Source organism: Hakea prostrata, chromosome 3 (genome assembly GCF_041222555.1).
Source record: "Hakea prostrata isolate BN-2017 chromosome 3, UWA_Hpros_2, whole genome shotgun sequence".
In the NCBI taxonomy this organism is placed as follows: Eukaryota; Viridiplantae; Streptophyta; class Magnoliopsida; order Proteales; family Proteaceae; genus Hakea; species Hakea prostrata.
In genome coordinates, this window is record NC_142602.1 from 5,719,504 (window position 1) to 5,740,180 (window position 20,677).

General features: G+C 37.2%; 1 protein-coding gene across 4 annotated transcripts; it reads left to right on the forward strand.

Moving 5' to 3' along the window:
* The first annotated feature begins 3,018 nt into the window (after positions 1-3,018).
* LOC149020325 (ran guanine nucleotide release factor, putative (Mog1/PsbP/DUF1795-like photosystem II reaction center PsbP family protein)) lies at positions 3,019-14,916 on the forward strand. Of its 4 annotated transcripts, none has more exons than XM_089148434.1 (9): positions 3,019-3,233; positions 3,337-3,402; positions 4,836-4,998; positions 5,106-5,141; positions 5,265-5,402; positions 6,564-6,650; positions 11,013-11,060; positions 11,143-11,219; positions 14,529-14,916. In XM_089148434.1, exons 3-9 carry the CDS (start codon positions 4,924-4,926, stop codon positions 14,674-14,676), a joined length of 609 nt encoding a protein of 202 aa, XP_089004560.1. In that variant the 5' UTR covers positions 3,019-3,233; positions 3,337-3,402; positions 4,836-4,923; the 3' UTR covers positions 14,677-14,916. The 4 variants fall into 4 exon arrangements, with proteins under 4 accessions (XP_089004560.1, XP_089004559.1, XP_089004561.1 ...); XM_089148433.1 differs by having other exon boundaries at positions 4,909-4,998; XM_089148435.1 differs by having other exon boundaries at positions 3,019-3,229.
* The last annotated feature ends 5,761 nt before the right edge of the window (positions 14,917-20,677 follow it).

Genomic DNA, 20,677 nt, shown 5'->3' on the forward strand with positions numbered 1-20,677 from the left:
GTCTTATCTAGGGTGTAAAAGAAAAAGAATAAGAGACTTACATCTCTTATTAATTATTATCATCTCATATATTAAAAAATGCCTTTTTAGCAAAAAAAAAAAAAAAAAAAAAAACTTTTTACTCTTTAAATAAGAAAAAAAACTACGTATGCTCTATATACATTAAAGTCTCCGACGCTCTATTGGATTCCATCATTCATACCGGATAAAAGTATGGGTGTAAATGGGTAATTGAATCCGCATCCGCATCCGCATCCGTTTAGGGGTATCCGAATCTATCCGATTACTAATAGGATGCGGATATGGTATACCCTTTCTTAGTGATTATTATCCGTCCGATAAAATTACTTATTTATATTTATTTTTATGATTTTTATAAAAAATTTAACTGGGATATGTGACTATTATTTTTTACGAAAATAGCAATCAAAGTTGTTAAATTCATAAATTTCAAACTTAGCCCTCAAAAATAAAATGGTAAAAATGTAAATAGGTAGTCGAAAACTTGTACTCAATATGTATTCGTATTCATATCCATTTAAAATAATTTACTTAATAAAATATGGATATCATTCGAATCGACTAAATCATATCTAAAATCTGTTATGTTTAAGGGTGTCAATACGGTACCAAAACGTTTAACCATACCGTTTAAAACCGCACCGTACCATACCGATTCAAATTCAATTCGGTATATACTTAGGGCGGACAGAGCCGAGACAAAACGAATTTCAAATCTATAGATCAAGCATTGAGTATAATTATAAAATTAGATGTTTGGTTGTGGAATGAAATGGGATTCATCCTAAAAATATTTGATCGGGATTTTGTGAATGTACAAAGATAGCTTTTTTGAAATCTCCGGTTTCACCCTTCCTAAATCCGATTCACGTTTAGTGTAAAAGTGATCTCTAGATTTCATGAACTAAGTTTTTACAACCCGGGTAAACGATTCATGAATCAAATTTGAAATCTCTAGATTCATGTAACCAAACAGGCCCTAAACCGTTTTTTGGAATTTGGTACGGTACGGTTATGGTTTCAAACGTTATACCGTTGGTACATACCGTATACCGCATCGAATTACCGAACCGTACCGAATACTGTTTTTAAGGTTAGTTTTTTAAACCCTAATAGGTGAATAACCAAGGTGTTAAAGAACTATAGTTGTAATATATGGTTCATCCATTTCTGTAGATCTTAACCAGTTAGTCTCTAAACAACTTGTACTAATTTGGGATTGTATTTATATTATTTGTTTCCCCTACCAAACATGTTGCCTACTTGCCTAATAACCATTAACCTCCTACGAGCAAGAGCCAATAAAGCATAGCGTTTCATTTGTATTTGCAATTTTCCAAGCATTTTAAGTTTGAAATTTACATGGGTGTTTCATTATATTGGAAACTTATAAAATATTTTTTATTGTATAGGAGAAAACAGGCAAACATGTAGGCAAGTTTAAATTATAGAATAGTTAATGTTGTCTCCATTTTTTTGTCTCATCCATGTCCTTCAGGCTATCTTAAAAGCTGTTAATGGTTTATCATGTATGTTTTATCACCGCCCGTCAAGCTGTCATGTACATAATTTTATTCTAACAGGAGTATTATTGTCAATTGGCATATGCATAAATTGTTGTTAGTTTTCTATTTAGGTTTGATTTTTCTCACTTGTTCCCATACAATACTGTAACAAAACCGTACTTTGCCGTTTGTACATACCAATTTTATATCGGTTTCATACCGTACCGTTTTTAAAAATATCGGTTTCATACCATACCGTTTTTTAAAATACCGGTTTCATACCGTACCGTATAAATATGGTACGGTACGGTTATGGTTTGAGATTTTCAAATTCAATACCATACCGAATTGACACCTTTACAACAAGTATATAACATACATTTTTGTTATGCCAAAAAAAAAAAAACTTTTTAGTTGAATAATACCATTATTCATATTTTTCACATACTTTCTAGAAAGTTGTTTAATTGTCGAATAAGGTGAGTGGCATAAATAAACAAATAGTGAGACAATTACTTTTGCCCTATACTTTAACTTGATTACAAATCAAACGCGAATTTTACAAAATTAGTATTGTCCCATTCCCTTCTAATAGTGTTAAGTAGCTGTTAAGTTTAAATAAATAATGTCTATTTTGTCCTTCATTCAAATTAAGAATTCAAAAGTTGATACTATCATTATTTTTTGAAACCAATGTAAACACTAGTTATTTTCAAATCCCATTTATTTTGACCCCTAAAAAAAAAAAAAAAAACACCATTCATACTTCTCTATTTCTTTTTGTCCGCTAATGATAGTGAATCAAGCTATGAACCCTAATCCAGATAAACCTCACCAAAAAAGTTCATATCCTTCAGCATGTTTTATTCTTCATGGTTCACCAAATATTTGAAGTAATAAGTTTATTTCCTTATTATTTCTAGTTTATTTTAATTTTTTTTCCCTAATAATACTTCCGTTATTTAGTTATGTCAACTGATTTTAATGTTTAAAATACTATTACTCAAATAATTATATGGTCTGTGATTTTGAAACTCAAATCAAAACGTGCAGTTACCTGTATAAGATATAAGACAATGGATTTATTTTTTTTATATTTAGATTTTATTTTGGGTCTTCTTCGATTAAATCTTTTATTTATTTGAGCGTTATTTTTAAGAAAACGAACTCACAGTTAATTAAGAATAGATAATTACTTAACAAAAGGGTAAATAATTAAAAAGAAAATTCCAAGGTCATTTTAAAATTTTTAAGAAAATGTAAATATGCCACAAGTAAACTAACCGACGGCAAGGGTGTTAGTAATTTCAGTTAAAAGCTGGATTAATAGTTTTAAAAAATATATAGGAAAAAGTAATAATAAAACTAAAATACAGGGGACAAAAGTAATTATTTCACAAATAATTAATTTTGTTGGTGAAAAATAAATAAATAAATAAATTTTTTGGTGAAAATATAAATATGCTGCAAGTGCAGTTATCGTTCTACCGAATAAAGGTGCAGGTATTGCTCTGGAAGTTTCTCCGTTCCTCTCAGCTTCACCTCTGGCTTGACAGTCTCTCCTTCTGTTTCTTATCCTGTCTACTGCATAACTATCCATCTCCCACCCAGTCTATTTGCGTAGATGACGTGGAACAATTTATAGGGCTCTTCATAATTCGTCAAGCTCGGCGCCGGGTCACGAACGGCAACTCTTAAACTCTGTAGGTAGGGTTTGGTAAAGGGTAATATAATTCCTGGGAATTTGATTATGATAAACTTCGAGTTGTTTTAACGTGAACTGATCATAGTGTTGATTCGAAAATCATAGGAAAGAGGTAAGAGAATCTGCCTAAGCCTGCGATTCCAAAAGCTCGCCCCTGTTATTTTCCACACGGTAACCTTCGTCACTATCTTTTTCATTTTTTTCATGAAAACAAGTATGGAACCGTGGACCTATAATGTTTATAACCGTTGCATAAACATGGACTTTCAATACCAGACTTGTTTCACTGTGTTGTTTGTGTGAGCGTGCATGCTGTGAGTTTTTTCGTTCTGAATTCGTTTGACCAGTCCGAATGGTATATGTTTATTCAATGCTGCTTTTAAAACCTTTCTGCCACTGCTTTTTGAAGGATAGAGGAGTTCCCTCAGCTTAGGTTTGCTGGCTTCTGCTTCTGCTCTCCATCATTTATAGAGTTTTTTTTTTTTTTTGGGGGGTGGGGATGATAAAACAATATGAGAATTTGTAATTGAAAAGTGAAGCTTCATCAACAATAAGTGAAATTCTGTCAACTCCGGCTGTTTCACATTCGAGGAGTATATATTTTGAATATAAATATTGATTTTATAGTCAAACTTCATTAATTAGTTGGGTGGTAGTGTTGATATTGTAAGCATTGAATCTGTTCCAAGAAAGGGTTATATCAAACACCTAACTGTTATACAACTGTTCTAGAAATATTTATAGAGCAGCTTTATCCAATGTGCAAACCAGAGAAAGAACAGTTTTGTAGCATAGAAACAGTGTAAGATGTTATAGGCAAAGAATTGCGCTCCTGGCATAGAAACATTGCCAAACACTGCCTAAGAACCTCCCATGGTATAGAGCTCTATTGCTTGATTTCAAGGTCGAGAGCGAAGCCACTGCCACCCTCACTTTGCCCCTATTGACGACAATTTATGCTAGGGGGTAAATCCTACCATCTTTTTCTTCCTCTGCTATTCGTTTCATTACCTCAGATTTTCTTAGAATTTAAGGTTTGAAAATATGGTCTCATGTTAAAAAGTGCAATTAAAAGATTGGAAGGGGAGTAAAGTAGACAATAATGAATGAGTAGATTTTATTGTTATCGCTTGATGCCAAATTAGAAATCACAGATAAATTCATGGAAAGCCCTAGTCTTAATGTTAAAGAGAAGAACAAGGGTATCTAGTAAAATAGTAGGGCCCAAGCCAGGAGGGACCCTTAATTACGGTGTTCATGAGATATGAAGTATGGCTGGTTACTGGTGAGATCAATTTATAGTTAGCAGCATTCGATGTGGTTGCTGCATAAGTCCTACAGTTCAATACTAGAAACATAACCATTGATCAAGAACAAAATAAGAATAACGGGGGTAGAGAAGTGTGGTTATGTTATTCTATGGGTTGTTCCCATACGCAAGCTAGTTTCAGACCTTGTCATTGGTGAATTCATGCTTGATATTTATTATTATTATTATTGGTTTGTTTTAATTTTGTTTATTTATTACATTTTAATTGGACTCAATTTACTGTGGTTTGGAAATCAAACAGTTGAGATTGAGAGTGGTCTATATGAATTGCCAGGCTGTTCACTTGTACTGCTCTATGCATTTGTTGTCTGACTTGTGGTTCCTCTGTGCTTTGGTGGGATGGAAAGACGAGTAGCTGTGTCATGCCTGGGGACGACTGTGTTGAGCGTCCTTTGTTTGGTGGGGCGATATCTAGTGCATTTCCTCTTAGATTCCAGGTATGGTGGTGTCCTTAATATGCAAGTATATATGGGCTTCACAATGTGTTCTAAATTACCATTCAGACTTTGGAAAATTATGAGCTGATTTTGGTTTGAATTTGTAGGATGTGAGCAATGTTCGTGAAGTTCCTGATCATCAGGTTTGTTTATACTAATTTGTGAAGTTTACAGAGGCAGTTTATGTTGTCTTAGTGTAGCTTTTTCGGTTTTTCTTTCATAATGCTTTAAAATTTGAAATTGTGAAATATATTTTTCTTTTGAAGGAGGCTTTTGTAGATCCTGATCGAGATGAGAGCATGATATTTGAGCTTTTAGATTTGAAGCATGATGTGCAAGATAATAGAAGTGCTACTTGGTTTCTTGAAGACCTTGCCGTTGAACAAGATGCTGAAGGAAGCATGGTATGTCTTATACCTGACTTGTGGTTGCATAAAAGGAATTGGATGGTCGACTGGCCCAACCTTGTCATTTGCTTGGAAGATCTAGCCATATTATTTCAAAAAAATCAAACCAATCATGTTTGGAAGATGTTTACATGCACACAATGCGCTTCACTGCCATATAGGTAATACTAATCTTTCATCCCTTCTGCAAAGTGGGGTGACTTGTGATTGGATCCAAGTGATGCAAGGGGCCCCCAAACCAGTTGGGGTTAGCTTCCAGTTTGTTGGTAGGATCCCAGGTGTGTGTGCCATTTCTTGCAGGCATTGGTAGCATTTTCCAGCCCATGTATTAGTTGAATTGGTATCCAGAATTTGTCTTTGGAGAAGGGTTGTAAAGTGGGATATACCCATGGCAATTTCTCTTTTTGGAGATTTCCCCCTCAATGCTTATAGAGCAGGGTTAAATAGGGTTCCTTCATATCACTTTGCCGCATCATTCCATTGAGAGGAAAATTTTGTCTCATTTGGAACAGGTCTGTGCAGAAGTGTCAGTTTCAACCTTGTTAAGGATTGCATTTTTATTTCGTTTTTGTTGGCATAATTTGAAAATTCATCTTGACTTGGTGTCTTGATTAGAGAGGGACAACCAGGCAAGTTTGTGCTTTTCTTTGTTGAGTTTCAGTATTACATTTCCGTGGATGAAATGCCCCCATTGGTTTCAGGCTTAATAAATATTCTAAAAAAAAAATTTAAAACTATGCAATGGTAACTGATCACTGTTGTATGCTAATAAAATTTAAATCCTACTTAAACTATGAGAATAGTGGTAAGAAAGGGTGTCATGATGTTGCATGATCAGTTCAATGAAGGACTTCGGATGTTACAGTTTAGAGGAGTCATTAATTCACATTGAAGACACTGAAACAGCTACAGGCATTGCCTAAATGATCCTAGGAGAAGTGGTTACGAAAGACATGCATTAGCTTAGGTCTTATTTTTAGGTATGGCTTGAATAGAGCTGATTGGATCGCATAGATAAACCTTTATCAATCTTTTGTTGTTGCAGGTTCCCTTAGAGGGGGACCTATTTAATATGTATAAGGCTGAGCTGTTGCTGTTAGAATTAGGATTATCTGAATTTTGTTTCCCTACTAATTTAAATACTATAATTTCCATCAGGTGATTGAGCAGTCAGGAGTTGTTGAAGTACATGGATTGTGTTACCGAAATATGCCTGCAATTGTTTCAACTGCAATTGGTCAAATGGTACATTTTTGGCTCCATATCAAATTTCTTGCATCTGAAGTTACTTTTGGCTTCTTCTTCTTTTTGTGTGTGTGTGTGTGTGTGGGGGGGGGTGTTTCTCCGCTTTCTATCCCACGCTTTCCTTAATTTATGATTTTAATACCTCAAAGAACAGTTTGATGCAGCCATGTGATTCAGTATATTATGTGACTACTTTGTGCATGGAAAGACATGTGTTGCTAAGTGTCAACAAAGAGAACCATGAGTTAAGTCTCTCTGTAGAAAAGGACAGGCCATGAGTTGAACCTCTTTTTGGGATTTATATATCAAGGGGACTTTAGGAATTAAGTTATTTACATTTTGTTTATCTGTTCTACAAGGGTTTCTCAGCATTTGGGCCAGTAAGATCTATTTTTCCTTTTAATGACCAATATGGCCTGACAAATTGATGCATAGGTGTATTATAGACTATTGGTTGTAAATAAAGGGATTATCAATCTAGAAAGTAATTTGATTTGCTCTATGCTTTTGCATGTCTATCCTGTTAAAGAATGTAGAATGTCCATGGTCCTTTTGTTCATGTGTAGAACAAATTATATATAGAAAAGTAGAATTTTTTACACAGCACTCACTATTATTGGAGTGAAACTAGTGACTACCCACTATTATGCTGTAAATTATGTGGCACCCACTTGAAAAATTACAAGCTACCCATAATTACTTAAATGCCCTAACCCTTATTTTGAAATTCAAATTACCCAAATACCCTCTGGGCAGTGAAATGACATTATTACCCTCCCATATCTAACTGTTAGGTGGGTGGAGGGATTTCGCCCATCTTCTACCTACATCTCGCAGGAAACCACCCACCACCGCTGCCAGAAACCAGATTTGAAAGCTTCAAAGCTGTTCCATCTTCCTGCTCCTTCCTGCTCTCTACGAGAGCTCATTGCAAATTTGAAATCAAACGACATAGTGATTCTCCATCGGTGTTCTTTTCCATTGCTCTCAAAATGCTCAAAAGAACGTTGCTTAGGGACTCATCTGAAATCTCTAGTTCTTTGCTGAGGTTGTGTCCCATTCATCTGCAATCTTCGGCTCATCTATTTCTCGGTGTTCATCTTAGATTCTTTATTTTTTTGTGGGTTTCCAGGTGAGATTGAGATTTAGTGAAACCCTACAATGGATTTCACATGGGAATCACTCGACCAATGAAGGAAATTTGTTCAGACATCAAACAATGACATTTTTTCCATCATTCAACAGGCGGTAAGGGTTGCTGCTACTGTCTGTCCAGATTAGAATAGTTTTCTGCAAGGTTGCTGCTACTGACTATCCAGAGGAGTTAAAGAGCAACAAGGACTGATTTGCACAGAATCTACTGATTTTCAAACTCTGAGAAGAGAGGGATTTGGGGTTGGGAGATGAGGTTGGGAAACCAAGGAGAATAAAACAGAGTAGTCGATCTCAAAGGGAGAATCTAAAGTCCTTTCAATTCAGAGTTCATTTTACTATAAAAAAAGAAAAGAAAAAGAAATTGCAGAGTCCTCACATGATCCCATCTCAGCTGAGGATGAACCAACATTGCAGAAAACCTGAAAATGGGAACAAAAACATAAGAAGATGAAAATACCAAACCCAGAAATTTCTATATTCTTTTTGGTTGAAAAGTTTTCAATTTTCTTACAGAAAAGCAATCAAAGATAGGGTCTGAGAAGCGTACTTGGGTCTGTATAATGATCATGAGTTCATGACAGTCCCTCCAAAACTGCACGTTCCTCCATTTCTCTTTTAGTCTTCTGGCAGTAGCTATTGAAAACATAAGATGCATGGGCAACAACAGTATCAGGGGAATAACAGCTTCCATTAGGCTTTATCTCTTCACAGTCAGCACCACCTTCCCCACAGGCATAGTTTATGGCCTCCTGCAACGTATCTGCAGGAACATTAGGCTTCACCACACACAAAAGCCCCTTTTCTCCTCCCCTGTTTCCAGCGTCGGTGCCCCCATGTCCACTGCCCCACACAGTGTTAACATCAGAGCATCAGGTGGGTTTGAAGGGATAACCACTAGAGATTCATACGGGGAAAATCGAAGGACATTGATGATGGATTTGCCTTTTTGTGTGAAAACGACGGTGGAGTTGCGATATCCAGCACCATCGCCGCCTTTCTGTGCAAAATCAACGGTGGAGGGTGCGATACTTGACATTAGGGATGATGGGCTTTTAGCCACATTTGCAGGGTTAGACAAACCTTTGGTAGAAGATGGGTGTTAGACAAACCTTTGGTAGCACCCACCTAAAGGTTGGGTATGGGAAGGTATTAAAGGGCATTTGGGTTTATTTGTATTCAATTTTAAATGAGTTAAATGAGGTTGGGCATTTAAGTTGTTTTACCCATCACTTAACAAAAAATTTTAACTGTGGGTAACTTGTAATTTTGATAGTGGGCGTTGTGTAAAAAACTCAATAAGTATATTGTTCTGCCTTTCTGGAATGATCCTTTCATGTTTCACATTGTGCAACAGCATTATAAGTAAGCATCAAGCGGCACTAAGATATTTCCTTCGCTTAGATAAAATTTATAGGTTATGTAGCATTAAACAGTTTAAAAATAAAAGGGTGAGGGGAAGAAATACTGGAGGATTTAGTTGAAGTGCATCACGAAATCTGTCACAGTAAGCTATAACCAGCTTTGAAAATATCAAAACTAATGGATACAAGGATCACGATTCTAGCATTGCGTGGGAAGTAATAGCCCAGTGATGATTCTACATCAGATTGTTGAGAGAAGTTGGGAGTGAAAGTCAAAGGGCTTAGATGGGGCTGCATCTTGGATTGAAGGAGGAGGCTGTAGGAGGGGCTGCTTCATTGTAGTATGGCTGATTTCTGGTGAATAGAATGACGGAATCTAATTGCAGGTTTCAAATACTTGGGGGGCATGGAGTTTTAGATTTATCAAAAAAGGGGGCTGTAATGGTGGTTTGGGTAGATTGTTGTGATGGGGTTGCTTTGATGGTCTTTAGTGGTTTCTGATGACAGAATAGAATCATAGATGGATCTAGAGGGTTTCTCATGGTTAAAGCTGAACTGTAAACCAGATAGGAAAATAAGGATGGTGAAGAAGTTGATGGAAAGAAGACTATTTGTGATCAGATTTGTAATTTGGAGTTAATCCATAGGCTGATCAGATTTTTTATTTGCAGTTAATCCAAAATTTCAAGCTGCTAGCCTTGTTAGCCCTCTGATTCTGTAATGGGATTCCAGTTTCTGTGGGACTGTTAGCTTGAAGCCCATCAAATACTCATATATAAATATGTATGAATTGTATGGCTCAGAAGGGTGGAGATAGACTTTGATGTGAATGCTAACTGTGAAACTGAGCTGCTGAGGCATTGGCATATGGTCACCGATGAGGGTATCCTTCCTGGTGTTGTCGATGACAGAGATGGGAGAGAAAGACTTGCAGACAGGGAGGGCTAGTGTGACGGTTAATGCTGTAAGAAGGGGAGGATGGCTGGGATGGTATGGATTGTGAGGACCGTGCTTTCTTGCCCCATATATATATATATATTAAATTCTCTCTCTCTCTCTCGTGCTCTTCACTCTTCCTTACTTTGTAACATCCCAAGCAATTAAACAATATGGGGCAAAATGCTACGAGGATTCTCCTTTACTTGCTTCCCTTTCTTGCTTAATTAACTATCCATCCCCACTATATTTGGGGCCCACTCCTTTACCATCCCACTCCACTTTCCCTGCAAACAAAGCCAAAGTGTTGTTGTCCATTTTCAACACTCATGCCTGATTCTTTTCATATTAATGCTTGCACAACAGTGGTTACATTATATGTCATGCTATATCTTGCTTCTTTTGGGAGTTGGAATATCCATGTTATGTTTTAGTTCTTTCAAATTGTTCAGGAGATTTTGCCTTCTGTGCTATAGAACCAGCTGTTGGTATAAGAGGTAAAAGTTATAATGGCTGAATTGTCACTTATTATAATTTGAAATGCAGTAACCTTTTCTTTGCACATATTATTTGTTTTACACATTTTTTTGGCTTATGGGCACTGGAGGTCTTGAACCATGCATGGTTAATGGATTTTTATTTTTATGTGCAAATACAAATCATTATCTCAAATATTTCTATAAAGCATGTTATAGAAAAACAAGTTGATTAATAATAGATGTAGGGAAAATATTTTGGAGTATCATAATTATTTATATTCTGATTTTCTTGGTTTGACTGAGGGCCAGGTGCTTATCTTGTGTGCAACAGGGTGTGCATGTGTCTCTGATTTCTTAACCAATTTCTAAACACTATTATTCTATCCAACATGTAATATCACATTCATTAACTTTTGTTGTTCTGTGTGAAGGCCATCTCTAAAGGACGACAGGGGAGGGAAGCACAAAATATAGTGCGGGTAATTTCCCTCCGTTCCCTTTCTTTCTCCATTTAATTACGAATTGTTTGGCTGTCACTGTATTATTGATCGGCTTTTTCAGGTCTATTTAGCAAATTTTCGTCTGAAGGAAGTTGGAACTGATGTGCTAATCACTGCATACGAGCCAATTGCGATCAAGTAAGTTAGAAACATGAGTTACGAAAACATCTTTGATGAATTGAAATGACATCTAGTGTACTATTTTCCCCCTCCCAAGATCTGATCATCTCATGTACTGGGAGTTGCAACTAATAGTTTAGTATTCCTGCCCATATCTCTTCCTCAAATCCACCTTTTCCACAAGCATGTCATCACTATCTTGCTGTGATCATCAATATTCAAATTCCTGGGATCATGCTGGTATTAGATGTTATTGGAACTTTGATGAGGTTGGTGAGTTGATTTGATAACGGCCTCTTAAGTATTCATATTATTATATTTATCTGCATGTATAGCGGTATCATAGGGCTGCTATACAATACAGACCATTGCATCTCTGTATTTTCGAGCAATGGATTCTATCGATTGGTAGTGCATTCTATCAACCTATATGGTGCAATATGATATGTGATACCATCCATGGTTTGAAATCTTGCGAAATTTCGTGAGATTTTGGATGTTATCACTGGAACGAAACATACCCGCAAAACGAAATTAACCGGTTGCTGACTGGAGTTTTGTTGAGATTTTGGTATTTCGGTCGGAAATCTCAAAATTTTTGAAATTTTGATTGAAATCTTGGAAATTTCGATTGAAATCTTGTGAATTTTGGAAATCAATACACCTATTTAGGTTATTATTTTTTGCAATATGATCATTTAAATGTGTTAATATAGAAAATAGGGTTTCCATGAATGTGAATTTATACTTCCAGAATGCTTAAATGTTGAAAATACATTCAGATTTGATCTTACAGACACACACGAGTGAAAATCCAGAAGACCATTTTGGGTTGTTTTTTTAACCAAACTAACTGTGGATATTTGTTTATAGGCCCTAAAACAGGTAGTCTAAAAATAACCAGAGCCATAAAATGCGTAAGACTCAGCTGGACATACCACCGAAACCTGGCAGAATATGTACTAGGTTTCAGCGATATCTCAATAGCTTGGTTGCCTCAAGGTGGCTGGGACCTTGATACCATCAATATATATTGATACCTTATTTTAAAGTGAGAAAGAAAGGATGTATTGAGATGTATTGACAATGTATTAATGGATATGCCTTGATATGCTACAATACGATAAATACATGTCAATGCTATGTGATATCCTGCTGTACATTCAAAAAATCCGTGTCAATACTCAATAGTAACACTTTTGGTAGATGAGACACAATCAGGGATTGATGCCAAGGTAGAAATATGGATGTCAACTTTTGAGTCAAAATGTTTCTAACCAAGTATAATGAAGAAGGAATATCTAGTGTGTAACTTAGGGCATGCTTAAACAGAAAATAAGGTGGTAAAACTTGACGAGCAGGAGATTCCGCAAGGCAATTATTTTAGGTACCTTGGCTCATTCATAAAATAAAGAAGGTGATCTAGAGGATGATGTTTCCCAGGGAATTAAAATAGGATGAATGAAGTGGGAAGGTGCTTTTGGAGTTTTGTGTGATCAAGCACATTTCTTTAAAACTAAAAGTAAATTTTATAGGATCTTAGTATGACTAGTTATGATGTATGGTGTAGTGTCCTAGGCTGTTAAGATGAATGAAAAAACAGGCTGTTAATATGAATGAGAAAACTAGGAAGGATAAAGTAAGGAATGATCAGAGTTCAGATAAATGAACTATGAAAAAGTCGTTTGAGGTGGCACGATCATGTTCAATAGAGGCCTTTAAATGGCCTTGAATGAAGGAGTGACTTAATCTAGATTGAAGGAACTAAAAGAGTCAGGGCAGAGTCGCAGACCTAAGATAACTTTAGGAGAAGTTGTGAGAAAGATGTGCATGGCTTAGGCCTTCTACCTAGTATTGCCTTGAATGGATCTGATTGGAAGGCAAGGATCCATCTAGCCGACTCCATTTAGTTGCGATAAGGCTTGTGTTGTTGTCGTTGTTGTGTTAACACCTAAAAACCATCTATGCTTTCAGCAAGGGTCAATGTTGTTGTGTTAACACCTAAAAACCATCTATGCTTTCAGCAAGGGTCAATGTTGTACATACGTCGGCACATATATGTCTTTCATATGAAAGTAAAATCAGAGGAAACCCACTTACCGACCAAAAAAATTGGGAGGAAACTCCAAGGGGCATCACCATGGGCATAAACTGATACCTTATGCTCATGAGTCTAAATCTGCTTGGGGTCAAGTGGTAAAATGAGAGGCTGTAGGGAATGTCTCGCTCTCTTCTGTGTGTCCATTTTTTGTTGCATACTGACTAGGCTGTACTTGAAAAGCAGAAGACATTTAACATCTTATTGGTGTAGACCTATAAGGTTGCCAACCAAGCTTGAATCTGGTGTAGTGAAGGATAAAGAGAAACCATAGTACTGTTGTAGCAAGTAGAGAGGGAAAGAAGGTTATTGAAGTGGGATGAGGAGAACATGAATGCTTGTTGATTTTCTTGGCAAAATTGGTGATAATAGACAAGAGGATGATAGATATATGGAAATAAAGACCATAGATGGGAGCCTAGAGTCCCACCATTTGCCTCACCATAGGAGTCTCACCTAAGCACACTTGATAAATTCACAACTAGTTTCTTAAGAGAAGAAAGCTTTAATAATTCTGGAATTGTTGTGCTTTTTGAAAGAAGCCCAGTGTATTTATAGGTGAACCCCCTAGACAGCAAACTACTACAAAGTCATAGCATTTACTCAACTACCACCTAACCGCCTAACCTTTGACAATGAGTTTTTCCTTTGAAAATACAGTCTTGTATATTGACAAACTCCTATCAGCTAACTACTTGCTGCCCATACATCTATCATTTGGGCTATATTGGACGTTTGTCGAGGGTCTAGGCCAATTCATTACTTGGCTGGCCCTAAACATGAGTGAGATTGTGGGCTTGAAATTGGTATGGGTCTATATTTGATAATACTTCTTGGCCAAGTTTGGGTCAGGCTTTTTCGATGATAAGCTATGACTTGGATCAGCTAGATGCTGTGCATCACCTATGCGTTCGTTTTTCCAGAGAGACGGCATCACCAGCTGGCTTCCTTTTTAACGTCAACGAACTTTTTCACTTGGCATTTCAATAAACATGGAGCCAGAATTGATAGACAAAACTGCTCTCATTTTGGTGATTTAAGTGCAACCAAAGCATTGTTTATTTCTATAATTTGTCCATGAGTTTTTGGTTTCAACATGAGATGCCTTCACAAGGGAATGTGTTAGGCCTCGTGATTGGAGTATTTTTTTGATTCTTGTGGTTTCTTTGGAGATGTTATGACTAGAGAAGAGGGTTTAACCATTTCCTTTTTCTTACTTGTGGTCGCAGCCCGTTGAGTGAAAGTGCCATGACAGTGGGGGCTGGTTTGGCTACTCCAGCCTTGCAATCAGGGTGCATCCCAATGGCCGAGGTCTTCAAGTCTGCAGTCTCAAGCTTCAAGGTCCATGACTGGAATCTTTTTGGTGCTAGTGCTTGACAGAGTTTTCAAATGTACATGCACGAATGCCAAAGCAACAGTGCTGCTTGTTTTCCTCATTGTTGATCCTTATTCTGGACTAAATTAGGGTGCCAATAAAGTACTAAATGAACATCTTAGTAGATTAGATAATAACTCTGATGAGCATTGTATGTACCGTCCTTTTTCTGGTTCTCATGCATATGTAATATGACGAATCAGACTAATGGGTATTTATGGCTATCTAATCAACTTTCATCATGTTCTTTTTTTCGTGGACTTGCACAACCTGACATGCTGAACTAAAGGGAAATGAAAGTTTGGGCTTGAGAGCGGGGGGGGGGGTGGAGAGGAGGATTTGCAGCGGATATGAGGCTGGAAATTGTGTCACAGATTACATAGAAAGGAGTGCAGATTACAGTAATGAGTCTTACTTTGTTTTCCTTTTTGTTGCTTATATCAACAAATGCCACTGTTTCTTCGTCTGATCTTTCTGACTGCCTGTTTTCTTCTGCAATTGTTAAATCGTAGTATATCCTGTAGCTTTATGCAGTTATATTGATTTTTAATTTGGGGCGATGGAGATGTGTTTTCGTGCAACTGGAGGTCTCTGCTTTCATATTAATTGATGTTACATTATGCGACACTGGATCCCACTCAGAAGATCGTGGCTGTCGAACCATGTTCATGTAAACAACCGATGGCTTGTGAGCCTCCCAGTGGGCCTGAAATTGCTGATATCAATGCGAACTAAACATCGTTTTTGGAGGTAAAACTTAAGTTGTATGTTAGATGTGATAATCAGATGTCATTTACGACCTTGAGTTTCTTGACTTTATCTGAACAAGGCTCGACCAGTAGGTGGGGTGAAGTTTCCTGCAGAAGAGCTCTCTTTGATGCATCTTTACTTGTTGTCGATGGTTTGCATGTGCAATGAGTATAACAGAACTGTCTTTTGGGGAAGACCCTTGGTATTGCACTGCTACATTCTTTGTTATTCATCCAGCTGAGAACGAGGCTCTTTTTCAGAGGGCAGGTGCTGTGACTTGTGATTGATTTTTGCAGGGTGGATAATGTTGGGAAGATGACACTTTGCATTGCTCTTTTATTTTATGGGAAGCAAAAGCCGAATCTCAGCACCAAAATTCAATATAAAGTTGCAGATCTGGACATTCCCATATGGATGCAGTAGATATCTTTTGAATTTTATACTGAGAAAGTACTTGGTGATATCTTTTGCATATTAAAGTGAGAAAAGTACTTGCTCCCACTATGTCAAAAGGACTACTTTATGTCAGCTGAACTATGATTAGGGAAAACGAAGGGATCTTTCATTTACTAGGAAAAGGATTCTTGCAGGACTTCCATAGACGCAGCCCCTTGGGCAACCGTCCAAATCAAATTGCTGCTTTGCAGTACCCCTAATGTTGTTCTTGCATGCCAATTTTGCAAACCAGCCCTGAGCCAGCCTCGTTATCTCTTTCAAGATTTCCATAATGTTCGTTGTCAAGCTCAACCCAGAATCAATATATGTAAATTAGAGATACCTTGAAGCATATGGGTTTCATCTTGTATTTTAAAACAACATCTCTTCCCCCCGGATTTTAAGGTAACCCCTTCTCTGCAGATGAAGAAGGGACACAATCAGGTAATATTCTTTTTACCTGAAAAAAAAATCCTCTTTTTAAGATTGAGACTGACTTGGCACTTGTTTATTAGCACAATTACCAGATTAGGTTGGACTCTTCTGACCCATCAATGCATTTTATATGCCACAACCATACAATTCTTATCTGAGTGCAATATCAAAATTGAGATGTGGTGCTCTGTAATCTTTGACCCTGTGTCTCACTCTTGACTACCAAGTGGAGTGGGAATTTCCAATTTCCAGCAGTCCTCTTATGGGGATATCATGGCTTCTACACCGGAGACATGCCTCCCTAATACAGGGATATGGTTTGAGAACCAACTTACTAAAAATCTGGAAAAATCAATATTTCATCCAGATCCATGGTTATACTTTTTTACCTTGAAATTAGCAGGATTATGTAGATCATAGGATCTCTCTTTTCATACACAAGAATGCATCATAGGCGACAATAACCAAACAAAAGATGATAAGAATCTTTTTCCTGTTTAAAAAAATTGCCAACATCTGATCGGAATTTGGTAATTGGCAAATTGAGTGATAGAGGCAGTAGTGATCAAGTGAGAGCGTTGACAACTAGACGACACTGAAAACAAAAACTTCCAACAGTGGAGGATTTTGAAATCCAAAACCAAATCCAAATGGGGATGAGGGTGTCAATTTGTGGAAGCAAGGTCTCTTGAAATTTAGCAAAACGGAGGTGGTGGGGGACCACCAAACCATATCCTCAAAAATCGTGATACGTGGTCTGTCTCCACACTACAATTTTCTTTTGATCACTTAACAATGACTTGCTGATGTTGACTCAGATTTAAAACCATTGGTACCCAATTCACATCAAATTATGATAATTGCCAAATCTAACTTTCAAATAAAAAAACAATGGGGGATGGTTTCCTGCAGCGCAGACTCTGTCGTTGAAATCGACAGGTAGTCATTTGAATCCATCTCCCAATAGTCATGCAATTTATTTAGGGTTTGCTTCAAAACGAAATTCATGATCCTTCTCTCCTAATGTCAAAAATCTCACTACTTAGTGACTGATTGAAATGCTAAAACGAACATCAAATCCAAACGCTATAAGCTAAAATCTACAGTAACAGAAAAAGAAAAAAAAAAAAACCAAAAACTCGAATGATTGAAAGAACATCTCATCACCAAGTAATCCAAACTTTAGTTCATTTTCACAACAAACCGATATGACCCATTCCAAGCGATGCATGAGACCCAATACAGTGAAACTCCAATTATTAACCTCTGTACATAATCAAAACAAACCCATAAAGAAAACCATATTATACATTCTACCCAGAAAATGAAACAGCACATGATGATTGGAGGATAGGGTGAGTGGATGATGAGATCCGGCCGGCAGCGTATAGAGTCCAGCAAAACGGCAGGCAAAAGCTGGAACTGATTTGACTCAACTACAAGTTTCTTTTTTATTATTTATTTTAAAAACTATGGTGACATCAGCCCTAAGTTCGTGGGAGTGTAAAAATAATTGAAAGAATTCATGCATGGCTAAAAACGATAAAATGTATGAGCTAAGCCCTAAGAAAGGCTAAAAATAGAAGAAGAACAAGGAATGATTGATTGATTGATTGAAGGAGAAAGCCGGAAGGGAATTGGTTTTGGGTTTGGTTTTGGTTTTGGTGTGCGTGTGTATGTGTGTGTGTCCGTGTGAGGTGAGTTGGTTGGTTGCTCAGCGAGCAGGAAGATTCCAACCGACGTGGAGTTGTCAGTCCACCCACCATCTCCGCCATTGATGTCGAGAGGGACATTCCTTAATCCTTACTAGCTGGGATGTATACGTGGGCTCCAACCCTAACTGCTAACTTGTCTCCCTATTAAAATGGTCCAAGTTTCCATTCTCACTGACTGGTTTGGTTTTTAATATCTTAGGCTTGTGTAGTTGCAAGCTATAAACAGAAGATAGCTAGTTGACACCAAATGGATCTATATTATTACATGCAATAAGAGTAAGATCACCATCCTGTGACTGTTGGGATTAAAGCTTGGTGTAGGGAATCTAATTTTGTCAATGGAGAAGAAGAAAGGCCTTCAACAAAACTTCTTTTGGCTTGTGGATCCCAACTTTTTCTACCTTTCGACTTTGTTTTTCTTTCAATCATTTGCATCCCTCCATCTATGTTCCCTATTTTTCTCAGACAACACTTCCATTAAATTTGTTTTAAGTTCACTTTAGATTACCATTGGTAGCCAGTGACCATACATGGAATGCTAAAAGAGATCAAAATCAAACATCGAATTCCCTAATCCAATGTGGGCTATAGCTCTTCACCATGATCTATAACATTATTTTTCGAGCTTCCTTTTTTTCACTTAGATATTGATGCTCTAGCGTGGAAAGTAAAAGAAAGAATACCTTTGTTCATTGTCTCATCTTGAGCAACTCTTTACAGTTGGGAATTAACGATTTTCATTGAGTTGTCATTCCAAGGTTTAAAGTCTTGTATTGTATCGTATCGTATTGATGATCATGAGAGCCAAAATATTCTATCCATATACATACGAAAATGGTTAAGAGACATGTAAAAATTATTCACGTAAGCTATATGGAGTATGCACTGCTGATCAGGGATGTGCTGTATGCAGCCTTACTTCCATTTTACTAAAAGGCTAGCTAGGTTTTCAAGTGAACCCATAAGGCAATCATACCACATGGTCACAATGAAGCAGCAACTTTACTGTTGTGCCGTGACCATTTGTGTATTTAATGGAAGAACCATTAAGATTGAGAAATACTAAATGTTCTTATTAATGGAAGGAAATTGTGGCACCAGTGAGAACCAAAATTCAGACACATCTGGAAATGGTTAGCAATGGATGGTAAGCCATCTTATTCACCAGCAAAGATGGCAATGCTATGGTTTCCCGACCAGCGGCACTGGCTATTCCAGTGGTACATTATATGGGTCCCCAGCACCGCTGGTGGGTAGCTCTCGGTGTCATGGTGTGGGGCACTTCAACACAGAGCGCGCAATGAATTTTTCCCAAGTACCACGCAACGACGTCGTTGATCTGGATTTCTCTCTATGCATATGCCTCACGACTCACGTGTCCATCCAGAAAACAACCCACAAAGTGTTTGTGCAATTGTCTATATCGTTCACGGTTCACCTAGTAGGGTTTTGCCATGTAACTATATATATAATTGACAGCTCCCGGCCAATTAGTGTTTTGATAAGAATGGAAAGTAATTATGTCGTTGGCTCATCTCGAAGATGGTCAAGCCAAAAGGTCACTGACCTTGATGAGATGTTTTAGTTTGATCCTTAGGTCTTGGCTTACCTACCAAGAAGAAAAAGGGGTAACGTGTAGGGAAATAAGAGACAATTTACATTCAAATCGAAACATATAAGGTATGTGCGCGGTGACACTGATGCACAACTAAGTGATTTGACTGAGAGTTACATAATCAACTTAAGCATATGTCGTGAACTCAATATACATCAGTGATATAGAATAAATAAAATGGTTCGAACCGGTTCGGATAAATCCAGGTCGGACCATGCCGGATAAACTTAGGTTGAACAGGTTCGGATACACCTAGGTCGAATAGACCAAGTCAAGGTCGGTTATACAAGTGTAAAGGCAGGATAACAAAGTGAATTCTAGTAGATTGATAGTCGAAGACAAAGTATTCGACTGGGACTCAATAACTCATATTTGAGTAGGAATCAATCACTAAAGTTCATATTGCAGTCCAAGTAATGTTTTAATTCGAGACGAACTCATACGTAGAAAACCTATAAAAAGGTAATGGAACACAAGAGAAAGGTACGCTGAATAAAACCATCACTATTCGAATTTTTATTGTTCATTATTTTCTTGTCTTCCTCAATTGGATTCCTAACTAGATCGTCGGAGGTGAAAACTCGACCTCCACGGTCGAACTCATTCTTGCAGGTTCATCCGGCTGAAGAGACGAACAGGATTGTGTAGCAGCAATAAGTACTATATCCAAGAACCCAACTACCTTAATTTGTAGGAGAGACGATGGGCTAGGGGAGATAAGAAGCCAACAATTTGCATTACATATATCAGCAAAGTCCTAAGACTGATCATACTTAATAATTAATTATCATTATGTGAAGAGCATGAGTTAAGTGAGTTTTTCTAGACTTATTTGAGCTATGTCAAATATTGTAATCCAATGGCTAGGGCAAAACCAATGAATACCTTCCAATAGGAATACTATGTGACTAAATCTTATAATTCATTGGTACTTATTTAGGAGGGGAGTCAAATATTTGCCCCTTATAGGTAGAGGATTGTACTCTCCTCACACCCCCTCTATCATATATTTAGGAGAAGACTCACACCTGAATATTGACAAACCTATATATG

Excerpts from the sequence above, each read along its gene's own strand:
- LOC149020325 (XM_089148434.1), top strand. The coding sequence starts at position 4,924 with ATGCCTGGGGACGACTGTGTTGAGCGTCCTTTGTTTGGTGGGGCGATA. Across the intron at positions 5,142-5,264 it reads GTGAAGTTCCTGATCATCAG|GAGGCTTTTGTAGATCCTGA; the intron begins GTTTGTTTATAC and ends TTTCTTTTGAAG. Across the intron at positions 5,403-6,563 it reads AAGATGCTGAAGGAAGCATG|GTGATTGAGCAGTCAGGAGT; the intron begins GTATGTCTTATA and ends AATTTCCATCAG.